The sequence below is a fragment of the Eptesicus fuscus genome, chromosome 1, assembly GCF_027574615.1.
Source record: "Eptesicus fuscus isolate TK198812 chromosome 1, DD_ASM_mEF_20220401, whole genome shotgun sequence".
NCBI lineage: Eukaryota > Metazoa > Chordata > Mammalia > Chiroptera > Vespertilionidae > Eptesicus > Eptesicus fuscus.
Genome location: NC_072473.1, coordinates 7,476,412 through 7,492,249, shown reverse-complemented (window position 1 = coordinate 7,492,249; position 15,838 = coordinate 7,476,412). Strand labels below are relative to the sequence as shown.

The following is a 15,838-nucleotide window of genomic DNA, read 5'->3' as shown; positions in this document are numbered from 1 at the left end:
ACCTTTTTAAGTTTTTCTAAGCTAGATCATGAGAGTTAACCTGTGGAGTGGAGGGTAGTCTTATTATTTTAAGAAAATAATTGTGTGAAATTTACAATGTATCAGAAAGAAGTGAATTTTATAAATACAAGGGCTAAGTCATTTATTTAGGAAGAGAAAATGTTACCCAAGTAGATAGTTTCTGTGAATATGAGCTTGAAATAAAAAGAAAGTAGGGATAACTCACTGTTCATGGAATTGTCTGAAAAACAGATAAGTAACAACATTGCTTACATGATCCTTAATTCGAGCCTTCTTTGGTCACTGTAAAATTATAACACCTTCAGTGTATTTTTAACAGCTTTTTAGGAACTTATTAACCACATGTACAAGTTTTGATTTGGCCATAAAAGCTAGGAAAGCTATGATTCTCTGGGATTAATGAATAACATTTGTTTATTTGATTTACTTTAAAAATCATTTTAAAATATGCGTACATATCTGTCCTCTCCAGGATGAACTTCCTATTGGTTCATCAGATTGTTTACTGTTTCTTCTTCCTTTTTTTTTTCTGTCTTCCCTGCTCAGTGCCCAACCCAAGTTCAAAGGCTGATGAGAGAGAAAAACTCATGAGGAGGTTTTACTCTAGGGAAAGTTGTTCAGTGGATGGGATCTTGGCGCACAGGGAAAGATGTCAGGCTCTTCCTGGCTCTTTCTCAGCCTTGTTGCTGTAACTGCTGCTCAATCCACGACTGAGAAAAACGCCACGATATTTTTGGAGAATTTTAACTCTGAAGCTGAAGACCTGTCTCATGAAAGTGCGCTTGCTTCTTGGAATTATAACACCAATATTACCGACGAGAATGCCCAAAAAATGGTGAGTGTGCATGGCTTCATATGAGTATTTATTGCTTCTTACAGGTTAGATTACTGCCCATACAACTGAAAAGGAAAATCAAAGAAATACCCTGAGCTGGGAAGTTGGATATTTGCCTCAGTATTTCTGATTCCGAAGTCCCAGATAACTAAACTTAATTGAACTTGGAAAATTGTTACAAAATAGTTCACTGGTCTCAGTTCAGATTCCTAGAAAACAGTGAACATGCCTCATAAGGTTGCCACCATAATTGTCATCATTGTCAGGGTTTCAAAGCATTTCATGGAAATGCCATAAGTTAGTGATGTGAACAGGAATATCTGAAGACTCTCTAAAATAATATGTTAACTGAAAAATGCACCTCGAGGCTTGGTGAAAGAGCTAGATAGTAATTATCTAACAATTGTTTGGGTGAGGCTGGACTTAGGAATTTCTTTCTTCGCTGTCACAGAGCTCTCTCCGAGGGACTTGCAAAAGTCACAGAATCCACCCAGAGTCCTCCAAGAAAAAATAGAATTAAAACAGTTCTGACAAATCTCAGAATGTTCTGGGAAGCAAGATGTTTTGTTAGACGAATATACGGGTTTAAGGGTTCTTCTCTTACAGATCCCAAAGAAGTATCCTTCCACATTTAGTGCTGAATATTGAGCAACATTATTTAATAAATAATTTTTGTGGCACTTGTATGGCAATGCATTCCTTCAGAAATGTAGTGCAGAAGTTTATTTTTTCAAATGATTAGTAAGTTTGTACGCTTAAATTAAACAACTGTCATTCACTGGACAGAATAACTCTGACACCTACTATTTTATTTGAAATCTGTAAACAGAGTTTTTCTTTTTTCTTCTTTTTCTAAAGCTCAAAGAAATCCAGGAGATTTTGACAGCCCAGTGTTGTCAGAGAAGATCATGTTTTTCTTGTCTCATGTTTTTGTCATACCTCTTTTTCATCTCTTCATTGTTGCCCTTTTCTTATTTTTTATTTGATCTCTGTTGGAGGTGCTTGTAGTGTATTGTGTATTTGTTTTCATGTTCAGCTGAATGGTCCGGTAGGTGGTGATGAAGGTGTACCAGCATCATGCCTAAGAGCTCTAGAACCAGACTGTCAAACTCCAGATCCTGGCTCCACCACTTTCTAGCTGAGTGAAGTTGAACTAGTTAATTAACCTCTCTGCACCTTAGGTTTGTTGTCTGTAAAAAATAACATAACTTTCATGTTTGCCTAATAAGGTCATTGTGAAGACTGAATTAGTACACGAAACCACCAGAATAGGACTTGATGCTTTTGAGCATAGAAAAATAATAAGATACCATTGTCGTGAATGTGAGAGGGAGTTATAATTGCTGAAGAGACTTGTAACACTTCTGTTGAATGCCCAGAGGCTGAGAAGGCCTGTTATAGAGGGATATGTAGTGATGTTTACTGAAATCATCTCTGGATCACTAAGTGCTATTACTTTTGAATTGCACCTATTGATCAGAGCAAAGGCCAGAAATGAAAGAACATAAACATGAAGCGTGGCCAAACTGCAGAAAGTTTGGGCCTCTTAAAGGAGAGTGAAAATATTTGAATGCAAGAAGAAAGCAGGGGCTCAATTTCTCCTTCCTCAAGCAGTGGTGAAGGGTGCACTTAGGTGCACCTGTGTGAGTTTACCTGGAGAGGGGAGCAATAGGCAGGGAGGGAAATGACCCTTTCTTCTATTCTCTTATCACATATATATTGATATGCCCTAATGAAACAGGCACTACGGCAGGTGCTATGAGAGGTACCAAGATGAGCAGGATGCTTAGAAATGCTGCTGGTGGCCATTTTAGAAATGAAGAATTTTCCCCCAAAGAGAGCAACTGGAATGATTTAAGGAGATCAGAAAGAGTTAGGAGGGAAAGCAGAATTAGCTATACAAAGCATGACTCACAAAGGAAAAAAAATAGTCTGAGGAGAAACAAGAAAGAATAGCATGTTCACAATTGTATTGACCAAATCTCTTCATGCTAGAAACATGGTACTTTTGAAAACTCAAAAGAGATAAATTTATAACAAATAGAAGGAGGTGCTATTTACACCAGAGGTGGTATAACTGGTAAGACTTGTAAAACTAGGCCATTCATTTTTTTCAACTCCCCCCCACCCCGCCACCTCCCTCCCCTTCGGCAAACATCAACTTGTTCTCTGTATCTATGGGTCTGTTTTTATTTTGTTTTGTTTAGATTTGACATATAAGTAAATTCATACAGTGTTTGTCTTTCTCTGTCTGACTTATTTCACTTATTATTCTCTAAGTCCATATTATTGAGAATGACAAGATTTCTTTTCTTTTCTTTTTTTTTTTGCTGAGTAATATGAAAACTAGGCTATTCTTTAATCTAGAAAAGCGAGACACTGAAAACTATAAATAGGTTCTTGAAATATTTAAGCAAATGTAAAGATTGTAGATCCACTCTGGGTAAGGAAGTATGGTCAAGTACATTGAGGGACCCAGTTCTTTACCCTTTCCTATATCAATGCTCAAGGGTAGGTCACTTTGCAGTGCCATTCCACTGAAAGTGATGTAAATGGGCTCATCATGTCACTTAATTAGATCAATGGGATGTTAGCAGACATGATGCAAGTGGAGGCTTCGAATGGACTTGAATGATGGGGCTTGTCTTTTGCTCCTTTGCTTTTGCTATGAAAACATGCCTGGGCTAGCCAGCTAAAGAATGAGAGACACATGAAGTAGTTGTCCCAGCAGAGACCAACCCCCCAAAGTGGTAAGCTAATCAAGTCAATATCAGCAGAGCTGCCTGGCTACGTCTGTGATCTCAGGCACATAAAAAAATACACTTATGCCCTGACCGGTTTGGCTCAGCCTGCGGACTGAAGGGTCCCGGGTTCGATTCCGGTCAAGGGCATGTACCTTGGTTGTGGGCACATCCCCAGTAGGAGGTGTGCAGGAGGCAGCTGATCGATGTTTCTCTCTCATTGATGTTTTTAACTCTCTATCCCTCTCCCTTCCTCTCTGTAAAAAAAAAAAAAATCAATAAAATATATTTCAAAAAAATACACTTATACCGTTAAAGGTTTTTTTTGTTGTTGTTGTTATGTAGTATTATTGTAGCAATAGATACTATAGAAAGGGAAATTTGGGTCATATTTCAGAGTCAAAATATTGGGTTTGTCAGTCTATGAATCTGACCTAGCATGTTGATTTTTAGATCAAGTTGTGTGAACATACCTTAAAATAATAGAAGGCATCAAAACTTGATCAGTGTAGTGTCCCAAATGCTCTCTACTTCGGAGAGTTCCATCAGATAGAGATAAGGAGAAAAGCTTGGTTCAAAACAGGTTTCCAAATAGTTCAGAAATTCAGTAAAAATAAATTATTAAACACTTGTAATGTAATATATAATAAATTGCTCCCTTTATAGCCAATACAGTTTTCATGTTTGAGACTGGGTATTCACAATTAAACTGTAATTATTTTCTGAGTAAAATAATAGTACTTTTTTTTACACTGTCCCTTTTTGTAAATTTATTGTTGGCTTGATTTTTGAAATAGGATCCATATAAAATCAAAAGGATTTATTTTTGCAGAGAGGGAAGGTCTCCCGGACAGTTTTATTTCTGGAAGAGAGCAAAAGGATCCTGTTGTGGCAGAGACAACCTGGTTCATTGTTCCAGTGATTGTCAGTAACTACTAAAGCTGCCCCATGCAGGTGAAGTGGGTGTTGAAGAATGCCCTCTTGGAGCCTCAAAGGTCTCAAAGAACCCTTAATAAATATTCCTTGGGGAGTTGTAAGAAACTGTAAAGAGAGAGCAGGATGCCCAATAGTTAGCCTTTGGATACTCTCTGGGGCTTCTTCAGCCCTTTGTTTCTGGGGTCCCCTAGAGTTCTCTGGCATTTCTGATTCCTAAACCTTGATTCCTCTGCCTTTAGGGCTGGAGTCACAGTGAACTTAGACCAGGGGAATTTTAAACTGCTATTATGTGCCCAAGAGAAGAATGTCCACTTCATATCTATCTCCAATGAGTCTGTCCCACACTCCCTGACACACACAAATACCTACACACAGGTACAGGTTGGGAAAAGCTCATTGTGCTGGAAATACAATGGAATTCAGGAAATCTGATGCTCTCATGACTCTTCTGAGATGGCTGTTGATAACCTTGGTCGAGTCACTTACTTCTTTATCTCTTGAAATGGAAGGGTGTAGATGTGAAAGATAATTCAGTAGATAACAATTTTGAATGGATAAATTCCTCCTGTAGACAATTAACATTGGTGAAGTGTATTAGAGGCCTTGCTCTTACTGGTTTCCTTTTGTCATGAAAACTTGATAATGTCCCAGTTCAGTCATGTAATTTTGGTGAAATTAAGATTGAGCAACTCAACATGATATGGTTAAATATACCCAAATTTAGCACAATTATTCATTGATATAAGCACTCTGACTGGATGCCAGGCAACCACCAGCTACACCTAGGGAGGGTGGTCTGGTGGTGAGTGACTGCTGCTGCCTCTTAGTATGCACCAGGTACCTGGGTAAAAGAGCATTACATTAATTTGGCTAAATCCTTTGGTTTAGAGCAGTTCCATGGGGATTTCAAATCTCATTATAGGACTTAGAGAATAAGGTGATTTTTAAATTTGCTTTTAATATTGCAGGCTGTAACAACAACTTTATTGTGATTTAACTTATGCAGCATAAAATTCACAAATTTAAAGCATACAATTCAATGCTTTTTAATATATTTACAGAATTGCACTATCATTACCATCTCTAATTTTAGAACATTTTAGCCACTCTCGAAAGAAACCACTTGTCCAGTAGCACTCTTTCTTCCACCCCAAGCCCTAAGCAACCACTAATCTACTTTCTGTTTCTGCAGATTTGCCTACTCTGAACACTTCCTATCAATACACTCATACAATAGGTGGTCTTTGTGACTGTTTTTTTTTTTTTTACTTTGCATGTTGTAGCATATAATATTACTTTATTCATTTCATTGCCAAATAGTATTCCATTGTATGTATTTTTATTTACATTTTATCATAACATTTTTGAAACACGTGAAAGAAGAAAGACTAGTATATTCAATCTCCTAATAATCATCACCTAGCTTCATCAATTATCAGTCAACACTTTGGCCAATCCTGTTTTATTTTTCTCCCTGATCTACATTTATTGAATTATTTGAAGGAAATCCAAAACATCGTATAGTTTTATGTGTAAGTATTTCAACTTGTGACTCTCAAAGTAAGAATTTTTACAACAACCTTAATAATACTACCATGCCAAAAACTTAACAATGATTCCTCAGTATCATCATATAGTTTGTCAATAGTCAAATGTACCCTACTGTCTCCTTTAAACATTTTAAGAATCCATCAAGATTATTTCCTTTCAGTAGTTTTGATGGATGTACTTCAAGCCTTTTTTAATCTATAGAGTCCCTCTCTCATTTTCTTTTCAATTTATTTGTGGAGAAATTGAATTGTTGGTCCTATAGAAACTTCCACTTTCTGGATTTGCTGATTGTGCACTCTTAGTGTTGCTTTACATGCTCTTTTGTTCCCTGTATTTCCTGTACATGTATAGATCAAAGTCAAAGATCAGAACACTTTTTCTGTAACAGCCTAGATAGTAAATATTTCAGGTTTTGTGGGCTCTCCCACCTTTATCCTACTCTGCCATTGTAGTGTGAAAGCAGCCATAGCCAATATATAAATGGGTGTGAATATGTGACAATAAACTTTTATTTACAAAATAGATGGTGGTCAGAGTCCTCCTGTAGATACCTGATCAGACTCAGGTTTCACCTGTGTTATTTAATAAGTGTAGAAGTTGAATTTATTGATTGTGTGAAAAATTACCACAAGCTTAGCAGCTTAAAGCAACACACATTTATTAACTCACAGCTTCTGTTAGTCATAAGTCCAGGAAAAGCTTAGCTGCAACTTCTGCTCCTGAGTCTCTAGTTGCCATCAAGGTCCTGGTTAGAGCTGTGGTCTCACCTGAGGCTTGACAGGGGATGAATCACTCCCAAGCTAATATGGTTAGTGGTAGCATTCAGATCCCTGTAGGCCACTGAACTGAGGTCCTTAGTTTCTTGCAGGATGTCAGCCAGAGGCCATCCTTATTTCCTTGCCATGTGGTTATTTCCACAGGATAGTTCACAACATGGCATCTTGCTGCATCAAAGTCAGCAAGGGACACAGAGGACTCCAGCAAGATAAAAATTACAATCTTATATAACATAAACATGTACATCCTGTCTTCTTTGGTATATGCTACCGCTTACAAGTGGGTCCTGCTCACACTCAAGGGGAGGAGATCACACAAATGTGTACCACCAGGAAGTAGGGATCGTGGGAATTATCTTAGGGTCTGTCCACCACAGGATCCAAGATCCAGGTGCTGGCAGATGATTGCCAGCTCCACTATTATTTCTCTCAGACCCTTAATGCACACATGAAAAATGGATACAAAATGGTTTTCTATCTAATGGGATTGTTAAGAAGATCAAATGAGGTAAATTATTTTGCAAAGTACTTTACATACATCCACCTCCAACCTACTTTAAGGTCTGTCTTAGGTCCCACCTTCTCCATGAGGACTTGGCCAAGTCTAGTTGTCTGAATGAATCTCTCTTTTCCTATAACTGAAACTGCTTGACTTACTCATAGTTTATATATATTATCATATGCTCTTATGTCTCATTAATGAAAAATTCATGATGCATATCTTATCCGTCAGATAAAACTCCAAGCAATGTAAGAACAAGGATGTTTTTCTATTAAGTACTAAAATAGCAAACTTTCCTTAATCAATAAAGAGAGAAAAAAATAGCAAACTTTTTTTTTTAATGCATGGGATGCATTGGGCATTCTACTAAGCATTTTCTTATTTGTTCATTCTTCTTACCCTTAAAACAATCCTTTGAAGTAAGTTTTATTATTACTCTAATTTTACAGATAAGGTAACTGCAGCTCAGAGAGGCTAAGTAGTCTGCCCAAGGTCACACAGCTAGTGGGAGGTGTTTGACTCCAGGAATGGAGCTCTTTCTTACTTCCCTCATATGCTACCACTTTTATATGGTCTAGAGAAGTACAATGTACAAAGTAACTGCTCACTTTAGTCTGATAAATGGAAATTTGTGTATTGAGGGAAGACTGCACTAGAGAAGTCTGTAGGAATCCATTTGCCTGCTGATGTTCAAGATGGGGAGAAATGAGTTCTGGCATCATCACATGCTTGTTAGTTTCTTTTGATGATAAAAAATCAACATGGCTACCAAATGGCCATATTCTGGGCAACTTTCTTTGGGGAACATAATTTAAGATCACAATATTTGGTAAGTCATGGCACTATGGAGCTTACTGCAAACCAGTGCTCATTTCTCATGGTTCCCATAGTCATGAGAGTCTGTATTCACATTAAGTCCATGCTAAGCTCTACTAAGCTCTCCCCTTTGAACATTCACCCTTGAATCCTGATCAGCTCACACATGTCACAGTGCTAAGGCTATAAATTCCAGGGTCCTACAATGTGAATCATCTGTGAGAATTTACTTCCAGTTCTAGGGACAGGACTCTTGGGAAAACTAGGCAGTGGGCCAGAAAGAGAGAGTAACCAAGAGTGGCCTGGTCACTCTTAACCTAAGCCTCGACCTTCAGCAAAGTAGAGAACTAAAACACTTAGGAAATATTAGATGTTCCACCAGATGTTTTTTGGACCATATATTCTATTCTATCTGTTCAAGTAGTGTCATTATGACTTTAATTTTATATTTTATATTTTTATCATTTCAGAATGAAGCTGACAGCAAGTGGTCTGCCTTTTATGAAAAACAGTCCAAGCTTGCCCAAACTTATCCACTACAAGAAATTCAGAATCTTACAATCAAGCTTCAATTGCAGGTCCTTCAGCAGAATGGGTCATCAGTCCTCACAGCAGACAAGAGCAAACGAGTATGTGAACATTCTAGCATTGATCTTAAGAGTTGAAATATTGGGGAATAGTAAACATTCATATCACCCATGGCTGCTTCCTTTATCTGCAAAGAGTGGCATGCTGACATTACAAAGAGCTCTGGGCTTAGGTGGGGTGACCACATAATTTATCATCCAAACTAGAATCTTTTTGAGAGTGAAAGAAGACATGTAATAATTATGTTAGGACACAGAGTTAAACTGGGATTGTTTTGGCACTGTAGTGTATATGGACACCCTAAACAGAGTAACTTCCTGAGGACCAGGCAGCCTGAATAATACACTTAGTCTATGTCCATGGTTCACAATTGTGGGTGATTTTTGCCTCCCAGGGACATTTAAAAATGTCTGGAGACATTTTTGGTGGTCACAATTTGGGAGAGGTGATATTGGCATCCAGTGGGTGGGGATGCTGCTAAACATTCTGCAATGCACAAGGCATCCCCAAACAGCAAAGAATTATCTGGTCTAAAATGTCAATAGTGCCAAGCTTGAAAAGCCTCATATTGTAGTCTAATCCTTTCCTCTTTTCATTCTTGACTCTCCTCTGCAACCTCTTTAACAAGTGGCTAAGAACCTCAGCTCAAACTTCTTTAGCGGTGGGTGATTCACCTCTTTCCAAGACATCAGTTTCACATATGGTTTCCTCTAACTGATGGAACGATACTCACTCCATTGAGTGGTAGGGGATTTACCTACACTCTGTTCCGCCATCAAAAGCCAAATTGCTCTTTCCTATAATAGTCTTTAAATAACTGAAGGCTGCTAACATTTTTTTTAGCTAGTTGAGTCCTTTTCTCTCTAGGCTAAACATAGCACTCTGAGTTGGTTCTGGTCTGCACAGAGGTGAACAGCAATGTAACATTCTGCACCTTGTACTCTATATCTACTAAGACAATCTAGGACTATACTAGTATTAGGTCTTATTGTTTGATTGTGTGTTTGTTTGTTTGTTTGTTTTTTTGACAAATTCCATGGTTGACACATATCAATGTCACTGTCAATGAAGTCTCCAAATGTTCTGAAGGGATACCTTTTAAAATTCTATTCTTAGGTGGCTAGTTTGTGCAAATTTGAGAAAGCCTATATTTGCCCCTGTTTCATTCCATCTCTCTTGCCCGGGAGTCAACAAACTTTTATACAAAGGTAAAGATAGCAAATATTTTAGGTTTTGTGGGCTGTATTGTCTCTGTCATAATAAGTCAACTCTGCTGTTGTAGTGGGAAATCAGCCATAGCTAATGCTTAAACAAATAGGCATGGCTGTGTTCCAATAAAACTTTACAAAAACAGGAAGCAGATAGGATTTGGTCTGCAGATCATAGTTTAAGACCCTTCATCTAATCTATTGAAATATTTGGCTATTTAACATCAAAGTCTTATTTCTTAGTTGCTTTTCCTCTGGAACTCTGTGTTCTAATCTGCATCTATAAAAAGAAAAAAATTGCATGAGAAGAAGAAAGATGAAACCATATGGCCCATCTCTTCTTACAAGTTGATATTTGTTATTTTGCATTCTTTGGATTTACTTACTAACTAGGTGTTAATCCACATTATCTTGTCCAGTCCATGCTTCCTCATCTTTCCCACAAAGATACCATGTGAAACTTTGCCCATTGATCTGGTCTATCCTAGTTGGAACCGGACATTCTATTTTTATTTATTTTAATTTTTAATTAAAAAAATTATTTTTACATATGTGTCCTTATTCCCCGATTACCCCCACCCCCACTAATGCCCTACCCCCTGTTGTCTGTGTCCATTGATTAGGCTCATATGCATGCACTCAAGTCCCTTGGTTGTTTTCTCCCCCTTACTCCCACCGATCCCTACCTTCCCTGAGGTTTGACGTTCTGATCGACGTTTCTCAGTCTCTGGATCTGTTCTTGTTCATCAGTTTATGCCGTTCATTATATTTTTAAAAGATCCAGATACTTCTAATGTGCAGCCAGGATTGAAAAGCATGAAATGCATGTAAGAACTTTAAGTGTTTGGGAAGAGGGGAGACTCAAAGATGCATGAATTCAATGGAAAGGAAGAAGGGAGAGGTTGAAAAGCTGCCCACAACCACGTGAGCAGGGAAGCAGACGCAAATGGAGCCTGGGCGGGCACCTTAACTGAAGCTTTGTTAGTCCCTGAAGCAAAGCATCTAGCTAAGCCATGCCATGCCCCGACTCCTGACCCGCAGAAAAAGAGAGAGAATAAATGTGTCTTGTGTTAAGCCTCTAAGTTTGTGTTAATATTGTTAAGTTTTAAGCATGGAATCTATTTTATGTCTTAGGATAGCAACTCTTATAGCGAATGAAAGAATAATGGAAGCGGGAAATAGGAAAAGGGGAAACAGGGTATTTCATCTGGTATTTCTTAAATCATCTGTGGGAGAGAACCAGCCCTCCCTCCCTTCCTCCCTTCCTCCCTTCCTCCTCTTCTTTTATTACCAATCTACCGCATGCCTAGATGTCATGGAAACATTAAATGGTCTTAAAAGTTTATAAACATTTATTCTCTCAGTTACTGTACTTATCACATAATGGAAACAAACCATTTGCTAACTTGCATTGATTCATGGACCATGTTTTGAGCAACACTGCTTTACTCTATTATGTCTACTCCCCTTTAAACTCTAACTACAGGGTACAGTTTAAACTTTTCAGTATGACATAAAAGGTTCCTACTAATCTGGCTCCTGCTTATCTCTCCATTCCCACGTCCTTCAACCAGCACTACTATTCTAGTTTCCTTCAACATGTCATCACTCCCTGAAAAGGCCATGTCTTTCCCAACCTCCTTCCACCTTTTAGGCTATGCCCTCCATCTCTCTTTTCTGCTTGACCAATTTCTGCTTCTCTTCCAAGACATAGCTCTAATTTGCCTTCCTCTTTGAAGTCATTCCTGAATCTCCTCCTCATACTCCCACATTATTTTTTGGTGACAGTTATAGCCCATATCACTCTGTTATATAATTATTAATGCCATGGCTCCCTCATTGTCCCATGACTGTGGGGTCTTTGAGGACCAGTGACTTGTTCATGTCAGAACTGACAGAGTGTAGAACATAGTAGATGTTCAATAAATGTGCACTCAGTGAATGCGGAATGTAACAACAATTGCACTTTGTGCGTGTGAAGGTGAGAAATGTTTTTTTGGATTTTGGGAGATCTGCTTATTTTAATCACTTCACATATATTTATTACAAGTTTATAAGGCTCTGTTGATAACTGATGGTGAGGAGATTTAACTGAGAGATTCCTGCCCTGCATAAAGGAAGATACTTGGAAAAAAAGTTGTGAACTGCTGTATTTGGATTCATAAAAAAAAAAAAATCACATGGCTAAAAGGACATCTTTACATTAGCATTTTCTTTTGCATATTTCTCATTTTAACAGTGTTTATTATCTTTAATTTGTAGTTGAGCACAATTCTAACTACAATGAGCACCATCTACAGTACTGGAAAAGTTTGTAACCCAAATAATCCACAGGAGTGCTTAACACTTTCAGGTAAGCTATTAATTTTGAGCAGTGATTATGATATTCACTTTCCCCCCAAGTTTAAAAAATGAAATTGATGTTAGATAATGGCATTGTGCCTTTCACATGAATAATCCACAGGTGAGAAGATTCCAAATATGTGATTCAGCACATAGACAAACTTAGCATTTAACAAAACTACATTTGTAAAGTCTGTCATATTCAAGTAACTTAATTAAGTTAGCAGTTAAATGATGTCAGTGGTTTTATTTTCTCCTCAAATATTTTAGAACTATAATAAGGATGAGGAAATTAATGAATCATGATATTTCATTTTATAACTTTATGACCTTATGTGTGCCAGCCTTACTTTTAATTCTTGAAAGTTCATGTAATTGTTTACAAATAAAAATTTTACAAATGCAAGTTTATTTCCCTTTGGGTGCTTTGCAATAACAGGCTTGGAAGACATAATGGAGAAGAGCAAAGATTATAATCAAAGGCTCTGGGTTTGGGAAGGCTGGAGGTCTGAGGTCGGCAAGCAGCTGAGGCCATTATATGAAGAGTATGTGGTCCTGAAAAATGAGATGGCAAGAGGAAACAGTAAGTTTGCTGGTCTGTAGAGGTCTTTGAGGCCATGGTTTTTTCCCCTCTCATGGATTACCAAGGCTGCCCTTTGATATAAGGTATCTCCCTAAATTAATGATCCTCTGCTGAATAATTCATGTTGCCTGTCTCAAAGAAGAAATTACTAGGGAATAAGGAAAGGTGAATTGACATTCTACAGTTAAAGAGCTCAACTACAAGGCCTCAAACAAATCGGTTGTCTGGGAAGGTCTCAGGCCCCCAAGGTTCCTGAGGTTGTCTGGGGATTAAGTAGGAATTCTATTTCCCAGAAAGAATGAGAAACAGAGACAGTCTCTTACCTAAGCTCCCATCTAGGTACAGTTCATTCTCAAAAGTCATTTGCATGTTTACCTCAGGGTGGTGTCACAGAAAGAAAAAATCAGATTAATTTAGGCTGGAAACTCATTACTTTCTGCAGTTGTAATCATAACTCAAATCATATGGTCATAAAAATCTTAACATGGGGAGGAATTCCCATCTTTCTTAACTTACTCTCCTGCCTGGGTAATGAGCTGAAGCCATGGCATTATGAATAACTTTATTGGGTTGAGCAAGGAAGAATTTTTTCATCTGTTGTTTCCAGATATCTTTCACTGATACATAAACTCATATTCTCAAGCTATAAGTAAACTGGAGACAGTAACTCATCACCATATCCTTCCATCCAAATATTTATTTCTCTCCTCATCTTCCTGATCATTCATTGCCAATGTGCCTGTAAAAATAAAAATCATTAATATACATTTGCAAACTTTATTAGCTAATAACCTAACACCGTGGTCGGCAAACTGCAGCTCGCGAGCCACATGTGGCTCTTTGGCCCCTTGAGTGTGGCTCTTCCACAAAATACCACGACCTGGGCGAGTCTATTTTGAAGAAGTGGCGTTAGAAGAAGTTTAAAAAATTTGGCTCTCAAAAGAAATTTCAATCGTTGTTCTGTTGATATTTGGCTCTGTTGTCTAATGAGTTTGCCGATCACTGACCTAACACAAGCTCATGTTTCCTGATGATGAGATACTACATAAAATGTACAGAGATATACTGTTTATACATATGATTTGCAAATAAATATAGGCCCACTGTGGCAATTTCTAAGATGAGTTGGGTTGGATTTTAAAATATATGGCCCTGAACAAAATGGGAATTTAAAAATGCAGATGCAATCACATATTTTAAAGCTAAAGATGTAAACTGATCTATGGAGAGAGTAGAGACCCAGGGTTAGGAAAGTAGGAGTGTGTCTCTGTGCCTTACTAGTTGTGTGCAACCTTGGACAAATGATTTAATCATCTAAAAACAGGCTGTTAATCTGCACAGTGGGGATTATAATAATGTCAATCTTGTAGAGTGTTTGAGTTTATTAGATGAGATAATACAGTTAAATTTCTGACACAGAGCAAGTGCTTAATAGACATGAGCTAGTGTCATTATTCATTTGCATTCCTTTCAGTTGATATCTAGAAGGGCAGTAAAAAAATGTGACATATCTTTGGATTTTTTTAGCCTCCAGGCAAGGCTAATACGTATATACATTGTGCTTTTACTCTTTCTTTCCCTTGTGTTCTTCTAAACAGATTATGAGGACTATGGGGATTATTGGAGAGGAGATTATGAAACAGAGGGGGAAAATGGCTATAACTATAGCCGAAGCCAGTTGACTGAAGATGTGGACCGTATCTTTTTAGAGGTAACTAAGGGATTGTACCCAGAGACAGATGTAGGGCAGTGCACAGGAAGAAGGGAAAGTGACAAAAGGCATTCTGGCTTATTCTAACACACTGTTCAATCATTCCCAGGCCTCATAGTTATGTAATATTAGGGCTTGAAAGTATTTTAAAGAATAACAGGACAATTCCTACAGATGATCAGTATTTCTCTATCCACCACCCCTCCCCCCACTTTCCAGCCACTAACCAGAAATTACCAACAGCAAGATTATAAGAAGAAAGATTACAGGAAGGAGCAGTCTTTTAGATTATGAGAAGAAATGGTCTTTGTGAGCTACCTAGGGCCAGCATTGTCATTCTCAGTTAGCAGAGCCTTTCTCAGGACAATTGGTACTATTGTTTCCTTATCTTTATAGGAAAGAGATAGTCTATGAGTTGAAGTACCCCATGGACACTTCTTAATGTCTCCCTCTTCCTTCATTTTGATCTCCACATCTCCTCCTTATTTCTGTGCCTTCAAACTTCTTATGTGTAGTTACTCTGTCTATCCATAGTTGGGCAGAGCTATAAAAAAATGAAAGCAGGACAAATATCCCCGCCCCCCAAATAAAGAGAAGTGGGCAAAATATTTTAATAAGTACATCATCAAAGAAATGGCAAATAAGCAAGTAAAGCATTATTAGGAAAATTAAAACTATAATTAAAAACTACTACACACCCACGAGAATAGCTGTAATTAAAAAAGACTGACAGCCTGGCCGGCATGGCTCAGTCAGTGGTTGAGTGTCGACCTATGAACCAGGAGGTCACTGTTCAATACTCAGTCAGAGCACATGCATGGGTTGCAGGCTCCATCTCCAGTGTGGGGCATGCAGGAGGCAGCCAATCAATGATTCTCTCTCATCACTGATGTTTCTCTCTCTCTCCCACTCCCTTCCTCTCTGAAATCAATAAAAAATATATTTAAAAAAAGACTGATAATACCAAGTATTGGTGAGGATATGAAGATACTGGAGCTCTCATACCCTGCTGACAGAGATGTCAAATGGAGCAGTCACTTTGAAAAATAGTTTGACAACTTAAACGTTAAATATCCACTTACCATATGACTAAGTTATTCCACTCTTAGGTGTCTATATGAGAGAAATGAAATGTATATCCATATAAAGATTTATATGTGAATGTTCATGGAAGCATTATTCATAATAGCCCTAAACTGGAAATAACCTAGTCATCCCACAATTGGC

General features: G+C 37.9%; 1 protein-coding gene across 2 annotated transcripts in view; it reads left to right on the top strand.

Annotated features, from left to right (window-relative positions):
- The first annotated feature begins 670 nt into the window (after positions 1-670).
- Positions 671-15,838, top strand: part of ACE2 (angiotensin converting enzyme 2) — a 39,544-nt gene continuing 24,376 nt past the window's right edge. For both annotated transcript variants that reach the window (XM_054720448.1, XM_008154928.3), the window contains exons 1-5: positions 671-856; positions 8,649-8,807; positions 12,237-12,327; positions 12,757-12,900; positions 14,499-14,611. In XM_054720448.1, coding sequence (XP_054576423.1) covers positions 671-856; positions 8,649-8,807; positions 12,237-12,327; positions 12,757-12,900; positions 14,499-14,611 — 693 coding nt within the window. The remainder of the gene's footprint in view (positions 857-8,648; positions 8,808-12,236; positions 12,328-12,756; positions 12,901-14,498; positions 14,612-15,838) is intronic.